Source organism: Diuraphis noxia, unplaced genomic scaffold, assembly GCF_037042655.1.
Source record: "Diuraphis noxia isolate RWA-SAM2 unplaced genomic scaffold, SU_Dnox_SAM2 contig0003, whole genome shotgun sequence".
In the NCBI taxonomy this organism is placed as follows: domain Eukaryota; kingdom Metazoa; phylum Arthropoda; class Insecta; order Hemiptera; family Aphididae; genus Diuraphis; species Diuraphis noxia.
In genome coordinates, this window is record NW_028301713.1 from 57,358,497 (window position 1) to 57,374,997 (window position 16,501).

The following is a 16,501-nucleotide window of genomic DNA, read 5'->3' on the forward strand; positions in this document are numbered from 1 at the left end:
CTTTGCGCGACCACTGCGGTAGTAGTGTATGCATAAAACAATTTCGGGGTAGTTTAATGCGTATATATATGCTGCGCTACATTCTGTCGTCAACGCCACTATAGCCACCATCATTACCCTAACCCCTTTGACCGACACACGAATACACATTCGGAAAATATCCCACAGAAAAGTTCTCTCTCTCTCTCTCTCTCTCTCCCTCCTCTCAGCCACACTGTCTCACTCTTTTACTCTCTCTCTCTCCTCTCTCGTAATACTATCACACCGAGGTCCGTTGGTCACGGGTTATATATGGGTGTGCGTGTGATGGTAATTATCGTATTTGGGTGCGGGTGTGCGGCATTCTGACCGGGGGCTTTGGCGCATGCACCGTCTGGAATCGCGACGAGAGTGCCAGCTACATAACCGGCTGATACACGGGACGAGTCGAAGGCGATATAACGACAACGGCAGTGTGCGCGAGTGTACTTGAGCGTGTGTGTGTATATATGTGTGTGTGTGTGTGTGTGTGTGTGTGTGTGTGTGTGTGTGTGTGTGTGTGTGTGTGTGTGTGTGTGTGTGTGTGTGTGTGTGTGTGTGTGTGTGGGTGGGTATGTTGGTTGTGAGTGTGTGTCTGTGCATGACTATGTGTGTGTGTGCGCGCGCGCCAGCACAGCAGATAGCCAGCGAGCGCGTCGTTGTCGTCGTCGTCGTCGTCGTCGTCGTCGTCGCCGCTGCTGCCACCGCTGCCCAACGTAATACAAAACACGGTGGTGCACGCGCCGCCCGGGCAGAAACGGCTAAAACGGGCGCGCGCTTACGGCGTGCAAATATAGAGGTAGTATACGCGGGCGGTACGGGGCGGGGTCTGGATTGCCGCGGAAAGTTGTGCGCGCGCGCTCGCTCGTTTAACGGCAGTGCGAAAGCTAGCGGTACGCACCATCAGCACCACCAACAGCGACGGCAGCAGCGGCAGGACCAGCGTTGGGAGCAGCCAGCCGGCGGTTGGAACGGCAGTATTGTGGTAGAAGCGCGCTTGGACGCGTGTGTGTGTGTGTGTGTGTGTGAGAGAGAGAAAGAGATAAAAGCTCGCGCGTGCGTGCACTTTGTGTGTGTGTGTGTGTGTGTGTGTGTGTGTGTGTGTGTGTGTGGCGGCGCGCGCCAAAGACGTTCCACCGAGTACATTGGGACAGGTTTTCGTACGCAGTCGTACCGCGGTTACCGCTGTCGCAATACCGCCATCGCTCATCGATATAATACCACTACTATTATTGTTATTACTATTATAAGTATACGGTCATCGAATAGAATAACATCGTTTTCGTAGCCAAGACGTCGTCATCCACCGCCTGTCTTCGGATCACACGAGCTGCCTTCATCTCAGAAACCGGTGCCAATCCGTTGACCGGTCGCGGACGCTCGCTGCCGCTGCGAGGTTTTGCCGTCTGCGTTTTTTTTTCGGCACGTGCCCAACCGACCGCGGACCGCACTGTTTCGGTCCATCGCCGCCGTCGTTAAAATGGACGCGACGGTCGGCCACCGTCCCGTAGACACCCGTCGGCGCCACAACACCGGTGACGGACTCGGCGACCAGCAGCTGGTATACGGCCGTCAGCGACGACAGGACGACGGACGTCAGAAGGAGCCACTGATCTTTGTTGGCTACAACACGTCCTGTTGTTGATAGAAAACCGGACGTCGACGACGAGTACGTGTCGTGCGCGCCACCGCAACCGCCGCCGCTGAATGGGACATGGGAATACTCCCGTACCTGCTCATCGTCTACCTGATCATTACAGGTCAGTTTTGCTTAGTGTTTCTGTTTTATGTTTTTCTCATTTTCCAGCGGATGTTTTAAGCTGTCCACTTCATCGAGGACTACTATAGTACTCTTCCTCGAAAATATTCGACATTAACGAGCGTTATGTAGCTTATAGAAACCCTGCACGGATTAAAGTCAGTTTTTAAAATTTACACATCTATTTACTATTTTTACTAATCGTGAAGGCTAATATACCTACCAAAGGAACCGAGGAAAGTGTCCGTGTCCAAGAAACTTAAATAAGCTAATAATTCATAACAATTGATTATTATCCACGTTATATTGACTTTATTATTTTTTTTAACGGTTTTGAACTTTTTCTATTAAAATCATAAAATTATACCTAACGCGTAATAGCAAATAATAATATTAGGCGAATAACACGTCGTGTAAAAAAAAATATCAAAACCATTAGATTTAATATGACACCGTGATGCGTTCGTCTCATCGATTTCAGAACAACTAGTAAGTTACCTATTTGGATTATCGTGATTGTGATAGGCAATAATATAATACGTGAATAATAAATATACACTGACGTAATAATTATATTATTATACCATAATTCCTTCTTTTCTCCGTTGTGATCATATTATAGTAAGCATTTATTATCGACGGAGATTAACTGTTATTTACTACACATTTTGTAAGTTATTTTTCCATTTTTCACCCCGCGACAGATTTGTTCAAATATTTTACAACTGTTGATTTTGACCCGCGAGCAGGGGAAAAAAGACTGCGTCGTCTGTTAATGACGTGGCTGCGATGGGTTTGCAACTAGTTGCACCTCGTCAATTCACGATTCGTCTGTTTCGGACGATATGCTCAAATGGCCGTGAAAAAAATAAATATTTCATTGTTTTTGAGTTATGTGTATGAGTATGTGACTATTGCGTGGCATTCCAGTTTTCAATATGGGAAATGCGAGTATTTTAAACGTACACCGATTTTACAACGAGAAAAATATATCATCTGCAAGAGTGAAAGTGTAGGCTGAAGAAATGTCTGAATAAAATGTAATCATTAAAACTTGGAATATTTTTTTACCCCCGAGAACGGCACATAAGAGGGATTGTATGTTCTTAACGTTTTCGTGAAAAATGCCAATCCAAATAGCGAATGCATTCCATAACTCAGACATGATAGCAAATAATCAGTATAACACCATAGGTTAAAAATGTTTTAAAGTGCTAATAGGGCTTCAGTCAATCGGTTGCGCTTTTAAAATAAAAAAACCACTGTGATACAGTCCATTTGGTATACATAAATTATGCGAAATTATTGTTCTTATTGAAAACCTAATCAGTGTAGAGGATAGTTTTAGCCACTTTTGAAAATTAAGCAAGTGTTGTATTTAATAATTGCTCTCATCACGTTCGAATTAGTTCGTAAAGATAATTTTAAAATTAGTTAACCGACATCGATTTTCCCTTTGAACTGAGGTAGATACTTACTCTAATAACGAGATATACACCTATATATAGCACCGTGGTTAACATTTGTCCATTTTTTCCCGAGTGATTTTGGAATATGTTTTGCCAGTATATTGTAATATTATATTTCCGTTTTCTTTTTTTTTTTTTAACAACCCGATTTCCCTGTAAACTATTATTCCACAATTATATCAATTTTATATCGAGAGTCCCATTAATTAATTTCAATTACGTATAGGTAGGTACACGATTTTTTCATGGCCTGCTTGAAAAAAATATATTACATCTATGAAATATATGGTATTGAGTTAATACATTTTTTGCAATCAATTAAACAATATTTTTATTGGTTTAAAATATTTTGAATTAAGTACACAATATATGTCTTTAAATACATAATATAATTTTTGAAATATTTTGGTACCTTTTTCAGATTATACTTCCGTTTGTATTGAAAAATAGTTTAAAACTTTTATAAAATTCACTGTGTTTTTCTAATATTTTAATTTTTACTCGCATCGCGGTATTATTTAAATTAAACAATATTTGCCAAAGCTACTTTATATGAATACATCTGAAAAATAAGTTTAAGCAATAAGAGCACCAGGGAATCCGTAATCGATGTGTATATAAACTCTGTATTTTATACGTATCTAGACTGACATGAAAATCCCTTTGACTTGCCAACCTAAATTTATCTGTTCCACTTTGATTTAAATTTGACGGTTTAAAAATCTGAACTACATCCAATGTTTAAACTTAAAAACATCAACTAAACATTTCTTTTTTAAGTTATAGTTGCTGGATGCGGAATAAATTACAATATAAATATTTTTAAAAGAAAATTTAATGTAGAATAAACCAGAATTGTGTTTCATATTGTTGTACTTAAATACAAGATTTATGTTCAATAAAATTAACATCTGAAATACAAATTGTTTTCATATTAATCATAATTTAATACATGGGTTATTTTTATAATTTATTTATAATCATTAGTTTTAATGTAACAATGAATTTTTACTATCCAACCTATTTGTTTTTATTAACTTGATTATTTTTTATAAATATTGATAAAGTAAGTATCCCTCGGTTAAAATTTGCAAATATAATCCGACATGGTTCACTCAAACTGATTTAGCTCAAAATCTTTAATACCATTTTATTTATTGCGAAAATAACCAAAATAAATTAACTATAGGATTAATTATTGAGATTTAGTGAGAAAAAAATCTCGACATTTATTTACATCATTCTCTGAATAATTTTTATAAACAATATTTTTAACTCGTATTAAATATTTGATAACTATAATATCATCAATTTTAGTTTTAGAACAATTATATTAATCTATAATTTTCAAAACCATGTACAATATACGTATAAGCACCTACGCATACACGTACCTAATATTTAATTATACGTATACAAATAACTAATAAAACGTATGAATTGCATTAATATTAATAAATATATAAATTATTAATAATTAATTATATAATAATAATAATAATTATTATATTATAATAAATTATTATTAAATAATAGTGAATTTTTTTGTTGAAGAAACTTTTTAACAAGCGTAATATGTGCTTCAGAATATTCTAAATTATGTATGTTTAAAAATGATATAATTGTACACAAGTTTATTTTATCTTTCCGTTAAAGATATCTAAGTATACATTGTAGATGTTACATCAGCTGCACTGACAAAACTAATATTACTTTCACTGAGGCTATGTGTGTGTGTATGAATAATAATTATTTATCAATAAAATATGCATGTTTGAACAGCACATTAATTTGGAATAGAAGTCAAAAACGTAAATTAAATTAAATTTTATAGTAATTAATGATAAAATCAGAATGATGGTATTTTAAAGTTATAAAACTCATACTTTATTGTTATAGAGATACGACTATTGTTATTATTATTATTAGCATTATACGTTAATTTTATTGAAGTGATAATTGATAAAATATTGTGTCCTAGAAAAAGGTTCGTAACAATCGTCGTGGTTGTGTAAGATCCATATTATTAAATAGATTACTTAAACAATAATTATAATGACGATTAGGATAATTAAATTAAGGAATATATTTATAAAGATCCGAAATATTATATTAAATTGAAAATTAATTGAAATATTTCAACAAAGTATTTTTTGAAAACGTTTTCAACATTATTTTACACCTAAATAAGATTTTTTAAAAACATCTTAAACCATTTTAGATTAGTGGAATTTATGAAACATTAATACATTATTATACTATAATTTGTTCTTAAAATTAACATACTAGCTGTCAGGCCTTTTGTTTTTGTAACAATAGGTATATTATCATTACACTTTCTTTATGATATTATTCTCATTAACAAATATTATAGATCATTATTCATTACATTAAAATTTATTTTTTTTTTTTTAAATTATTTAAACAAACGTCGATTTTTAGTAATATTACTTATCAACACCCATTATAATATTTTTTGAATTATTCATACGAAAACTGGATTTCACACATTTACAAAATAAATAATACAATTTAATTTAATATTCCAATTTCCTCAGGATGAATATTTAAGTTAAAAGTTAGTAACTAGATTATCAAGAGATAATTACACTGACTGGTTTTATACAATTAAACTGGGTTAAGTTAAACTTAATATATATATATTTGTAATTGAAGATTATTGTTATTAAAATATCTTTCAAAATTTAATATATACATAAAATAAATATTAGCTGAAATTATTTCCCGTCTACATGAAGTGATTGACAAGTTACTCAATTAATTGTTGTAACTGGTTATACTAAAATAAAATTGTGAACTTAGTAACAAGATACAAGTTACTTTGAAAATGTGTAACTGATTACATGTAATAGCTACACTAACTTAGGGTGAAGAGGGACGTCCTGTCTACTATCCCTTATTGGCCAAAAACTAAATGTACACTCTCAGGTCGCCCGGAGCCTACACGTCATTTACACTTAGCGACCACTATGGAAAGTAGTCTCTGGCTTCCTGAGAGTTTCGTAAATTGTTGTTCGTCATTAATTGTAATTAATTAATAAATGATGGCGTCGTTGTCGAAGTTATCTGTAAGAAGTTCCAGCAGCGTTATCAATAACAAAAAGAAAAAAAACTTACAGTATCTAAGTTACATTTAAAGTTAGAACTTATTTAATAATTTATGTTGTTTCTTCATTAAAATAATAACCCCCAAAACATTATGGTCTCATGATAAAAAGAGATCTCGTAAGTAAGTTATAATTAAAATTTAAAATTATTCACAATTTTTTTTAACGTTGTTTAAAAAATATTATATGCCTAGTTTAATAAATTATAAGATTATAGCATTTAAATGCATTTTATAACATTGGAAAATATGACTAACTATAATATTTACATTTTACGCAATTATTTATAGTAATTTTAACATAAATATAAATATTTATTTAATCAGCTTAAATTACAAGTTTTTAAAATTACAACCAAATATATATTGATATTGTTCAATATTATCTATTATTTAAAGCTATAATAAGAATTGTAAATACTTAAATTTTAATGTACCTACCTAACTGATTTTACTTGAAAATGATGTTACTGATTAAAAGTTACAAGTAAAACTTGTTATTATAACTTTGATACGAGAGATACAATGATAACTGCCTAATCCAGCGTACACGACTTTTGGAAGTATTTATAAAATAAACTATAAGTATATTAAAAATAATAATATAACATCTATATCACTGTATCTAAATTTTATTTTAAAAATCAGCTTTAACTGCTGTCGTTCAGCACGTCATACGATTTCAAACCACGTACCCACATATACATTTTACATATCTAAATATTATTTCCTAAAGTCTTGTCAAACCATCACCCGGAAGAATATTTCCGATTTCGAAAACTTCCGCTGCATCAGTTCAGCATATATTTTGACTTCCTTTTACATGAGAGAAGCTATTGGTGCAAGATGAATGTTGAACTCAAATACCAGGAAAAGGAAATATGAATACTAGCTAAATTCAAATTATAATGTATTCAGTAAATGAACAAACATTGTTTACATACAAACCCTAGACAAAAGTTGCATTTCTGATTTTGCGATGATATTATCGCATTTCGCACTAATGCTTTGAAAAATCAACGCGTTAAAAATGGTAAATCTATCATTAAAGGCGATTGATGAAAAACTAAGTGGAGTAGTGGGAGAATGTGCCACGCCTGATAGTTGCTAATTTGCTATACTTTTAGTATACTATATTATGGAATATAAGCGTTACTTTGCCTCGTTCCACGCACAAAATTCTTTTTTTTCTTTCAGTCGACGTTGTCATCGTCATCGTCACCACCTCCTACTCTAAATGGTCGACAATCGAGTTATAAAAGTAATAGTCTATTCAAACACATCTGCGAGCTGAAACGATTTTCCCGAATAAAAAGTTTTGTACTCTCGTGTAAAAGAACTCAACACAGCACCGTGTTTGACAACGACAACGACGGAGTTTATAGGTCATCGGCTGACGGAGGCGCGTATAATGGATGCGGATGGTCCTCCTCCCATCCTTGAAAAGTGTACGGTGCAGCACACTGACTTTGTACTTGGAATCTAAAGGTGTGGTATATTATGTAATAGTGGAAGAGAAGGAGTGATAGAGAATGAAAGAGATATAACGAGTGGAAGAGTGTAACAGAAAGAAAGAAAACGAAGTGGGGTTCCAACACGATACCTAGACATAGAGAGAGAGAGAAAGTCGGTTGAATATTATTATTTTCCTTTTCTGACTGAGTTTAAGTACTTCGGGAAATATCACCTAGGAGTTCATTCGGCGTTCCGGATTCAAAAGATTATGAGACGAAAAACCTAAACGAAACGACTGCACTGCGACTGGCGTGCTGCAGTAGGCGTTAACTTGCAAAGCAAGTTTTTCTTGGCGACGGCCTCGTCGTTTATGGCCGCGTGAAGTGTGATGAGGTGAATAGGGACAGTGTAGGAGAAGAGGATCTACTTGGTACACTATGGTCTTGCCACAGGATGGTGCCGTCGACATCAGTTGGTTTTTTTCGGTGTAGGCATGATGAAATTACCGTTGATGTCCTACCCTCGGTGAGCCACCTTCTGCTTTTGCTTTATATATATATACATATATATATATGTTCACACACACCACAGCGGTCTGATAAAAAACTGAAAGAAATTATTTTCTATTTGATTTATGACGCCCTGAAAACTTTTGTTTAAAACATTTCGTTCCATCTATTTAACTTTATGCATAATAATATACTGTTTTCCTTCCTTAAATATTTCCAAGAGAAAATTTCATCCGACAAACATTTATATTTAATTATGATTTATGTATTCGAGAAACGGTTTCATTTTTCGTTTTAGTCCTTATTTTCAATTATTACAGACTGTTATACACTTGTTTTCACAGTCGTTTAAATTCATCGCTACTACGACGCTGCAAACGTTGAAGTTACTTAATAATATAATTTTTAAATATTATTATTTTGATCGTAAAACTTGACATGCGACGGTATATTATTCTGAAATATATTGGCCATGTAATTCATATATACCGTTATCCCGAAATTGAATCAAATACACAGAATATTAAGAAGAATTAATTAATTATAGTTCTTTAGTATAATGCCTATACGTATATTTCTATAACGTTAATAATATTATCGCATAACATAACATTGAAATACAATATTTATAAAGTGTCATCATAAACGAAGACAGCCTACGCTAACTACTTGTATAATTTTACTTTAAAGTTGTTATGATAGCATATATATAAACAATTTTAGATGTTAATTCGTAAAATTATAATTTATAATAGCATTAGGTAGGTATAGAATAAACTTATTAATTAATCGTTTGATATTGAATAAATTTACCAATCATAAATTACTGTAAGTATCATATAATTTCTTCAGTATGAGAATGTGACTATAATGACTACTAATTACTATTAATTGTAAAGGATCACTGATATTCTGGTAGATATTCAAAAATAATATCAACGATTATTTTACTAGATGTGATATTGCATTGTTTATCTCACGTGGTTGATAATATGTTTTGTTATATAATATATAATATAAAATAATAATAATTATACGTTCAATGATAAGAAATGTAATGAGTGATTATTTCTTATGAAAATGTTACCCCTTTTTGAGTAGTTTTTGGATCAAAACATAAATATAAACGTGACAGATACTAATAATTTTTCCACAAATAGCCTTCCGATAACGCCACTACATGATTTTGGGTAAAAATATTATAATTTGTTTTTTCATTGATTTTAATAAATCTGTATCAACAAATTTAGTGATATTGACAAAGTAAAATGACTCATAGATAATATGAAAATATAGCGATGCTAAAATTAATATTTTGAATGAGACGGAGTTGGGGTCCTAGATAAGCGATGCAGCGAGAGATTCCAGAAACGTAGAATTTTCTCTACACTAAGAGTGTATATAGTATTCAGTGAAAATGTGTTTAATATCTACACTGAGGTTGTCTTTAATAAAACGTCCATGATGGTATAATATTAAATATATTCAAATAAATATATATTAATATATATGTCTTTAATATTATATTCGCAAACAAAACTGATTTTTCTTAATCCCATGTCATGACAACAGATATATTATTACATTATAGCAAATAAATCGTATGAAAATTATATTAAAACAAAAACAGCGAAAAGTGGATTAGGTTAGGTTAAGTAGGTACTGAGGCCGAAGAAAGAGCAAATTTATTAGCAGCCTCTCCGATTGACTGAGCCCTCACAAGAATCAAACACTAATGGACTATACAAAATTATTCTTATTTATTTATTGTATTCATATTTTTATTTTATAAGGTGGAGCAATCGTAATATTGTATGCATAATGTGTTGAGTGTCTGTATTAGTGTATTGTAAACATAATAAATTATGGCAGCAGAGGAATAGTGTTGTTCACACCGATCCTCCTCTGCTGTCGGTTAAAACGGAAAAAAAGGTTAAATTAGATATTTTCTTTTAAACATCCAACATCGTCAAAGTTTTAGCTACAGATCCTCATAACTATGATGAGTTTCGTAATTTCAACTTTAAAAGCTTATAAAAAAAGGTTAGGAAAATAAACTTATTAAGCACCTTGTATTATATTGTCAAGGTTTTTAATAACTATATAAACTCGCAAAAAAAATTTAAGAAAATATTAAGTACCTACGGATATTTATTTTTGAATAATAACAAAATATAAAACTGATTTAGTTGATAACTAGCTTTGCAAAATTTGGATATTTTTAATTACGACCTCACAAAAGTACAATATGATTACGATTTAGAGAACGTTTTTTTTATTATTGAACTTGTATTGTAGATTGTAATGATGAAATGATGGAGACAGTTAATTTTTTTGTACAGACCATTTTTATACTTGTTAAATGATCGATCATATTGGATCGAGAATTGTTATTTGTGATTACTTTTTGGTACGCTTTATACTCTTCATTAAATATGTTTTCTAAATAATTAGAGCTAGTAATATCCACCGTATTTGCGGCATTGAAATAAAATTATATTATTTTTTTGATAGTTTTCTACTATAGGTATATAGTGTATAGTGTATTTATACCTGAAATTTTTCAGTTGTAATAATTTCTACCACCAGATTACGGTGTATTTGTGTTTGCAATTTTGTTGGTGTTCAGAACATTATTATTTTTTTTTTTTTTTAAATTAATAAAATATTACTGTGTTTAACTTATAATAATAAAAATTACAAGCAGAGCGGTGTAGAACCATATTTGAAATAAAATTCTACGAGAGTAGATTTATGTGCTACTCAATCCTCGTTCGTAACGATTTCACTGTAATATAAATAAATGACCTGATATGATTATGGTACAATGTTAAATAGCCATTAAATGTTAGTATCGAAGCAATATATATTACAACAAATTAAACCAATAATGAGTAGGGAAAATTATACCAGTAGTCAAAATAAATGAATGACATGGATGCAACATTATTAAATTTATGGCACCTGATCGGCTATACAATTATATCAGAGTGTAAGAAAACTGCTACAACCTAAACAGTAAATTTGACCTCTATTGGTTGTGATTTAAAATATTATTATTTTCAAAAGATAATGTCCATTGTATGGATTGTAATAGCTGGTTATTGAAACAAATGATTATGTTTACTTTGCGAATATTCAACTTAATAACCTTTATCATAAATATCAATTCAGATAGATAATATCAAATTGAATATTGTTAGCAAAAATATATTTAAACAAACTGCTAATTTAAAACATATGCTTACATATTATTATCATACAAATAAATACGTTATAAAGATAAAAAAATATCTCATTTATATTTATAGTGTACCAAAAAATATAGTGAAGATGGTAATTTATTAAATGTTATTGTATTAAGCCAATATAGTTTCACATCAAATACCACATCACCAATTACTTACTGATTTAGCGTGACATAAATAAGTATTACATTTCAATATTTTAAAACCAAATGTGGGTTAAGATGTTTATTTTGAAATATTTCATAATAATAATATGATATAAACTGGAATAATAAATACCTTACAAGGTAAGATTGAATAATATAATACATTATGTGAGTTAGGCTATAATATAGTATTATGCCCCTAAAAGCATTTTGAAACAGTTTCATTTGTATAATATTGAATTTATAAGAAAATCTGTTTGATTAGGAAAATTAATAGTATAATTTAATAGACCAGGGGTGTAATTTATAAGGCGTCTGAAATTATATGTCTCACATGATTTTAGGTTAAATTTTGATTAAATTAACGTGGTAATAACTATATGGTAATTAAGGAAATATCAATATTCGTATTTCACATTTTTCCTGAATTACTCTGTATGTTATATATTATTTTTATTCTGATTTTATCCTTTAAATGTTTTCAATTTTTCACTTTTTATGAATAAACATAAATACCCACATGCATAATATACCTCGTTAATATTAATATAGTATCATTCTTTATTCTTTCTACCATCTTCTACCACCTCTTATCTCCTAAACTAAAACTCTGGATTCGTCTCTGAAACCGACAACCATGATTCTGAGCCAGATGTTAATAAAATTTTACTGAGACAAATACAATTGTATAAAATATAAATATGAATTTTTATTACTAAAATATTTTTCTAATATTATACATTTCCTTGAATAATGCATTTATTTTTAAGAAGTAAACATAATTTCGAAGTTTATTTCTAACATAAAAATAACGATTATTGCAGTCATTTGGGCGGTTGCCTCGCATGCCGTATATAAGAGGATGAAACCAGCTCAGGACAATGGGTTTTATATTATATGTATATACATAAGATGTAAATGGGTGTTTGTGTATATCATGAAGTGATTTACCGAGGGGCCGTGTTTAAAATGGCACTCTAACTACACTTTTGTGTCTGATGAATGTTATTGTTCACGTCTCATACGAACGCGTATCTTTATTTTTCAAGTGGATTCTCATTCTCGTATACTCTCATCCATATCTTTTACGCTCGACCAAAGGACTTAAACACCGAGAAAATCAGTAGGGTAATTTCAATGGGGATGAAAAAATAAAAAATAAATTTAAAAAAAATGTTGCCCGTTATCTTAACGATACTGAAAACGTAAGTCAATATAGTTATCAAAACAAAGAATAATGAAGTTGTTATTATTATTATTTTTTATTTTTTTGTCGATTAACTACAATTTACAAAAAAAACATAATTCATATTACAAAAATAATTACAATTGGGCTTTCAAAAATTTAAGTTAATTACATTCAATCGTATTTAGTTAACGTTTAAAATAATATTTCAAGTTTTAAATAACCAAATTACTTTCCAATGAAAAATTATTAAATTTTATTTAAAAAGCATAATAATAACAAACGTTTAACGGTATATTATTTTTGAATACCAATATAATGTTTTCTTAATATTATTATATGCATACACATTTAACAAAAATCTTGGATTGTTTCATTTCTTATTATAAGCAATTGTTAGACCTTAATTTAGAGTAGGCAATCCCAGTTAAATTATAAAAAAATTGGTTATACATTAAATATTATAGAATAAACTTGTTGTCATTCTTCTACATTATTTATTAATTTATTATTTTATCTCATAGTAAAAATGATTTTGTAATAATTTCGATAATATACACAATGTTGGTTTTAATTACACGTATATCAAAACTAAAATATTTATTCATTGTAAATCTTGTCGTCTTACGTGTAACCTAGATTAAGCTGTTCGTACAATCTTAAGTTAACCAAAATAAATTATTATTTTCTTAAGCAATTTATAGGCATGAAGATTAAATAAGTTGATTATAAGATAATTAAATCCATCATTCACTAGGAGTCTAAATATTTTGTATTTCTTTAATTTGGTTTTTAAATAAGTTATTAAGGTAGGTATTATATTTCTAACTAACTTTTGTAACCATCACCAACAGATTATAAACTGTCTATGGCATAGTATCTTAAGTTTTCCCAGAAAAAGTTTATAAGTTAAATTTTTTTATAACTTAATATTTTTAATATTCTATTTACCTTTTTAACACATAAATTATAAAAATTATGTACAACTTAATTACTTTTTAATTTGATGATAATAAGTTTTATTCCTGAATAAAATTAAATATTCTTGATGTATATTTATAAAAATAACTTTTATACACTGCTAATTAATGGTTTTTTTATACATCTATTTAGTTTTATATAAAATGACAAAATAACATTTTTTCTATTATCTACTAAATACCAATTAAACCAATAAATCTATTTTATAGATAATACAAAATATAATATTTACATTTTTTTAACTTATGATAATATGAAATGGTATTGTTATTATTAATTTTTTTTACATTTTACCAGCTTAAACAACTAAGGTTTTTAGCCAAACATTTTTTTTAGCTGTGTTTTATACAAAAAATTGTTAAAATTATAAATAATAAACTAGTATTTGATTTTTTTACTTTATAATGGTACCTATATTAATAAATCATAAAATGAAAATATATTTTTCATTGCTATAGTTTACCGCAATTAAGTTGTAAAGTTTATTCCATTAACTATTATGGTGCTTTATGGTGCTCTACTAAGTCTATAGTTTAATATAATATTAAAATGTTCATACTATATAGTTATACGTTCGTCTACAACTTACTATCATACGCTTTCATAGTATAATCAATCTTGTATTCTTGTCAATTTCCTTATATTCAGTATACCATGTGCGAATTGATTAAGAGAAGACAGCATTCATTGACGTTAACCTCGAAATAATTACAAATATACTAATAATCTCAACCAATTTATAAACATTTGGCTGAGATCCAATTTCAATTATACATGGGTTAATTTTTATCTTTTAAACTATTTAAAATAAAGTCAAGTCAATAATTTTACTATATACTTAGGTCTTAGAGTGACTCATCATATTTTCACAATATTCGCTTGGACAGAAATGAAACTAAATTAAAACAAGAACCATTTCGTTAAAAAATAAATACTCATGCATTATACTGGAATAATTTATCATTATACTTACTCTAGCTACCTAGCGTATATTTTCATTAGAAAACAAGTACTAACAATTTTATTATTCCATTTTAAAACATGTAATTTGTAATGATTTTTATCTAATCAGAAACCATACACTTGTGCCATATACTGGTGATATGCGACCAAAAAACATTATACCTACGTAAACTAATTAAATTTTAAAGAAATACTTGTTGTTCAAAAAGATCTTCGAAGAAAAAAATCATTGAGCACGTTTATTGTAGAACTTATGTGATGTTTGTTACCAATGATTGGTTTGCTAACATGAGATATATCTTATTCATGAAACAAGTATAAAACGCACGGTACAACTGTATGTATCTTTTATTCTTCAAATATAATAGTACAATACCGAGAAAATATATCTATTATTAAAGCCATTCGCCAGGTTTTTTATTAAAAGCATCCAGGGATTCAAGCTTTAGTCCTTTAAATGACGAAAAATTTTTTTTTTAAATTGTTTAAAAAATCTTTGGTTTTTGTGACCATACATTATTTTAGTAAATTATTTTTTGTAATGTTTTCCACATCATACATAGATATTTACATCCATACATATTTTCTAACCACCTCCATTTAGAAAGAATCAATTCCGCTTAATAGTTGACACCTGAGTAAATTATTACAATATTATGTTTATAATTTACCATAAAATAAAAATCGTTGAACAAATTAGTATAAGGGAACTAAATAATTATAAATATTAAATCAATTTAAATTGTTAATTGAGTACCTACAATAAATTATTAGTTTTGCACATATAATTTATTTATTATTGAATACGTTTTTATAAATAATAGGTAGGTAGGTACTCGTAATATAAATTAATGATTTAGTTAGTTATTTTCAATCATTCATAATATTTAAATGTTAAAAATTAAATATTTGTAGCATATTTTATCATAATAATATCAAATAATTAAAATAAATACAAGTTTAAAAAAAGCCTAACATTTTATATTTATATACAATTTAATCTTCAGACACCAATAACGAGTGGTAAACTTTGCCTATATTTAAATAATTTGTTTTCATAAAATGTTGGTAAAAAAAAAACAAGTAGAGCCATTTAGTTGATAGTCGTTTAAAAGCATTGTGTTTGATACCATTATATACTGTGTGATGATGTGTGTCGTGTTTGACAGATTAACTATACTTTAGTACAATAGTATCAGCTGAATGGATAACGACGCTAAAGAAAAGTATCTGAGGTATACCGCTAGAAATATTTTATACCGACAGACAATTTTGAAAACATTTGTAACCTACTTCAAAGTAAAAATAAACGCAAAAGTACATCAATAATTAGTTTTTTTGTACATGAAGTTTTATTATAATTTGTAAGCAATTATATCATATTAAGCACAGAGTACTACCTGCCATTGTTTGAAATTGACTGTCGTAGAACTTAATTGCTTTAAATATGAATATTTTAGTTTAAGAAGTTATTATACAAACTAAACTTAAATTTGTATGCCATATTTTTACATTGTTGTTATTATATTATATTTTAACAGAACTCAAAGACTAATTATAAACATGTTGAGTTTCTAGACTTCAGTGAAATATACGCGTGTTTGAATTAAAGAAATACTTTTGAAACTATCCTCGTAAAA

At 29.5% G+C, this 16,501-nt stretch overlaps 1 protein-coding gene across 5 annotated transcripts in view; it reads left to right on the plus strand.

Moving 5' to 3' along the window:
* Positions 1-881: 881 nt before the first annotated feature.
* LOC107163598 (neuronal acetylcholine receptor subunit alpha-7-like) overlaps positions 882-16,501 on the plus strand; it is a 77,794-nt gene continuing 62,174 nt past the window's right edge. For 2 of the 5 annotated variants that reach the window (XM_089223946.1, XM_089223945.1), the window contains exon 1: positions 882-1,778. In XM_089223946.1, coding sequence (XP_089080072.1) covers positions 1,733-1,778 — 46 coding nt within the window. In that variant the 5' untranslated portion in view covers positions 882-1,732. The remainder of the gene's footprint in view (positions 1,779-16,501) is intronic. The other 3 variants (XM_089223949.1, XM_089223948.1, XM_089223947.1) reach the window with 2 other exon arrangements.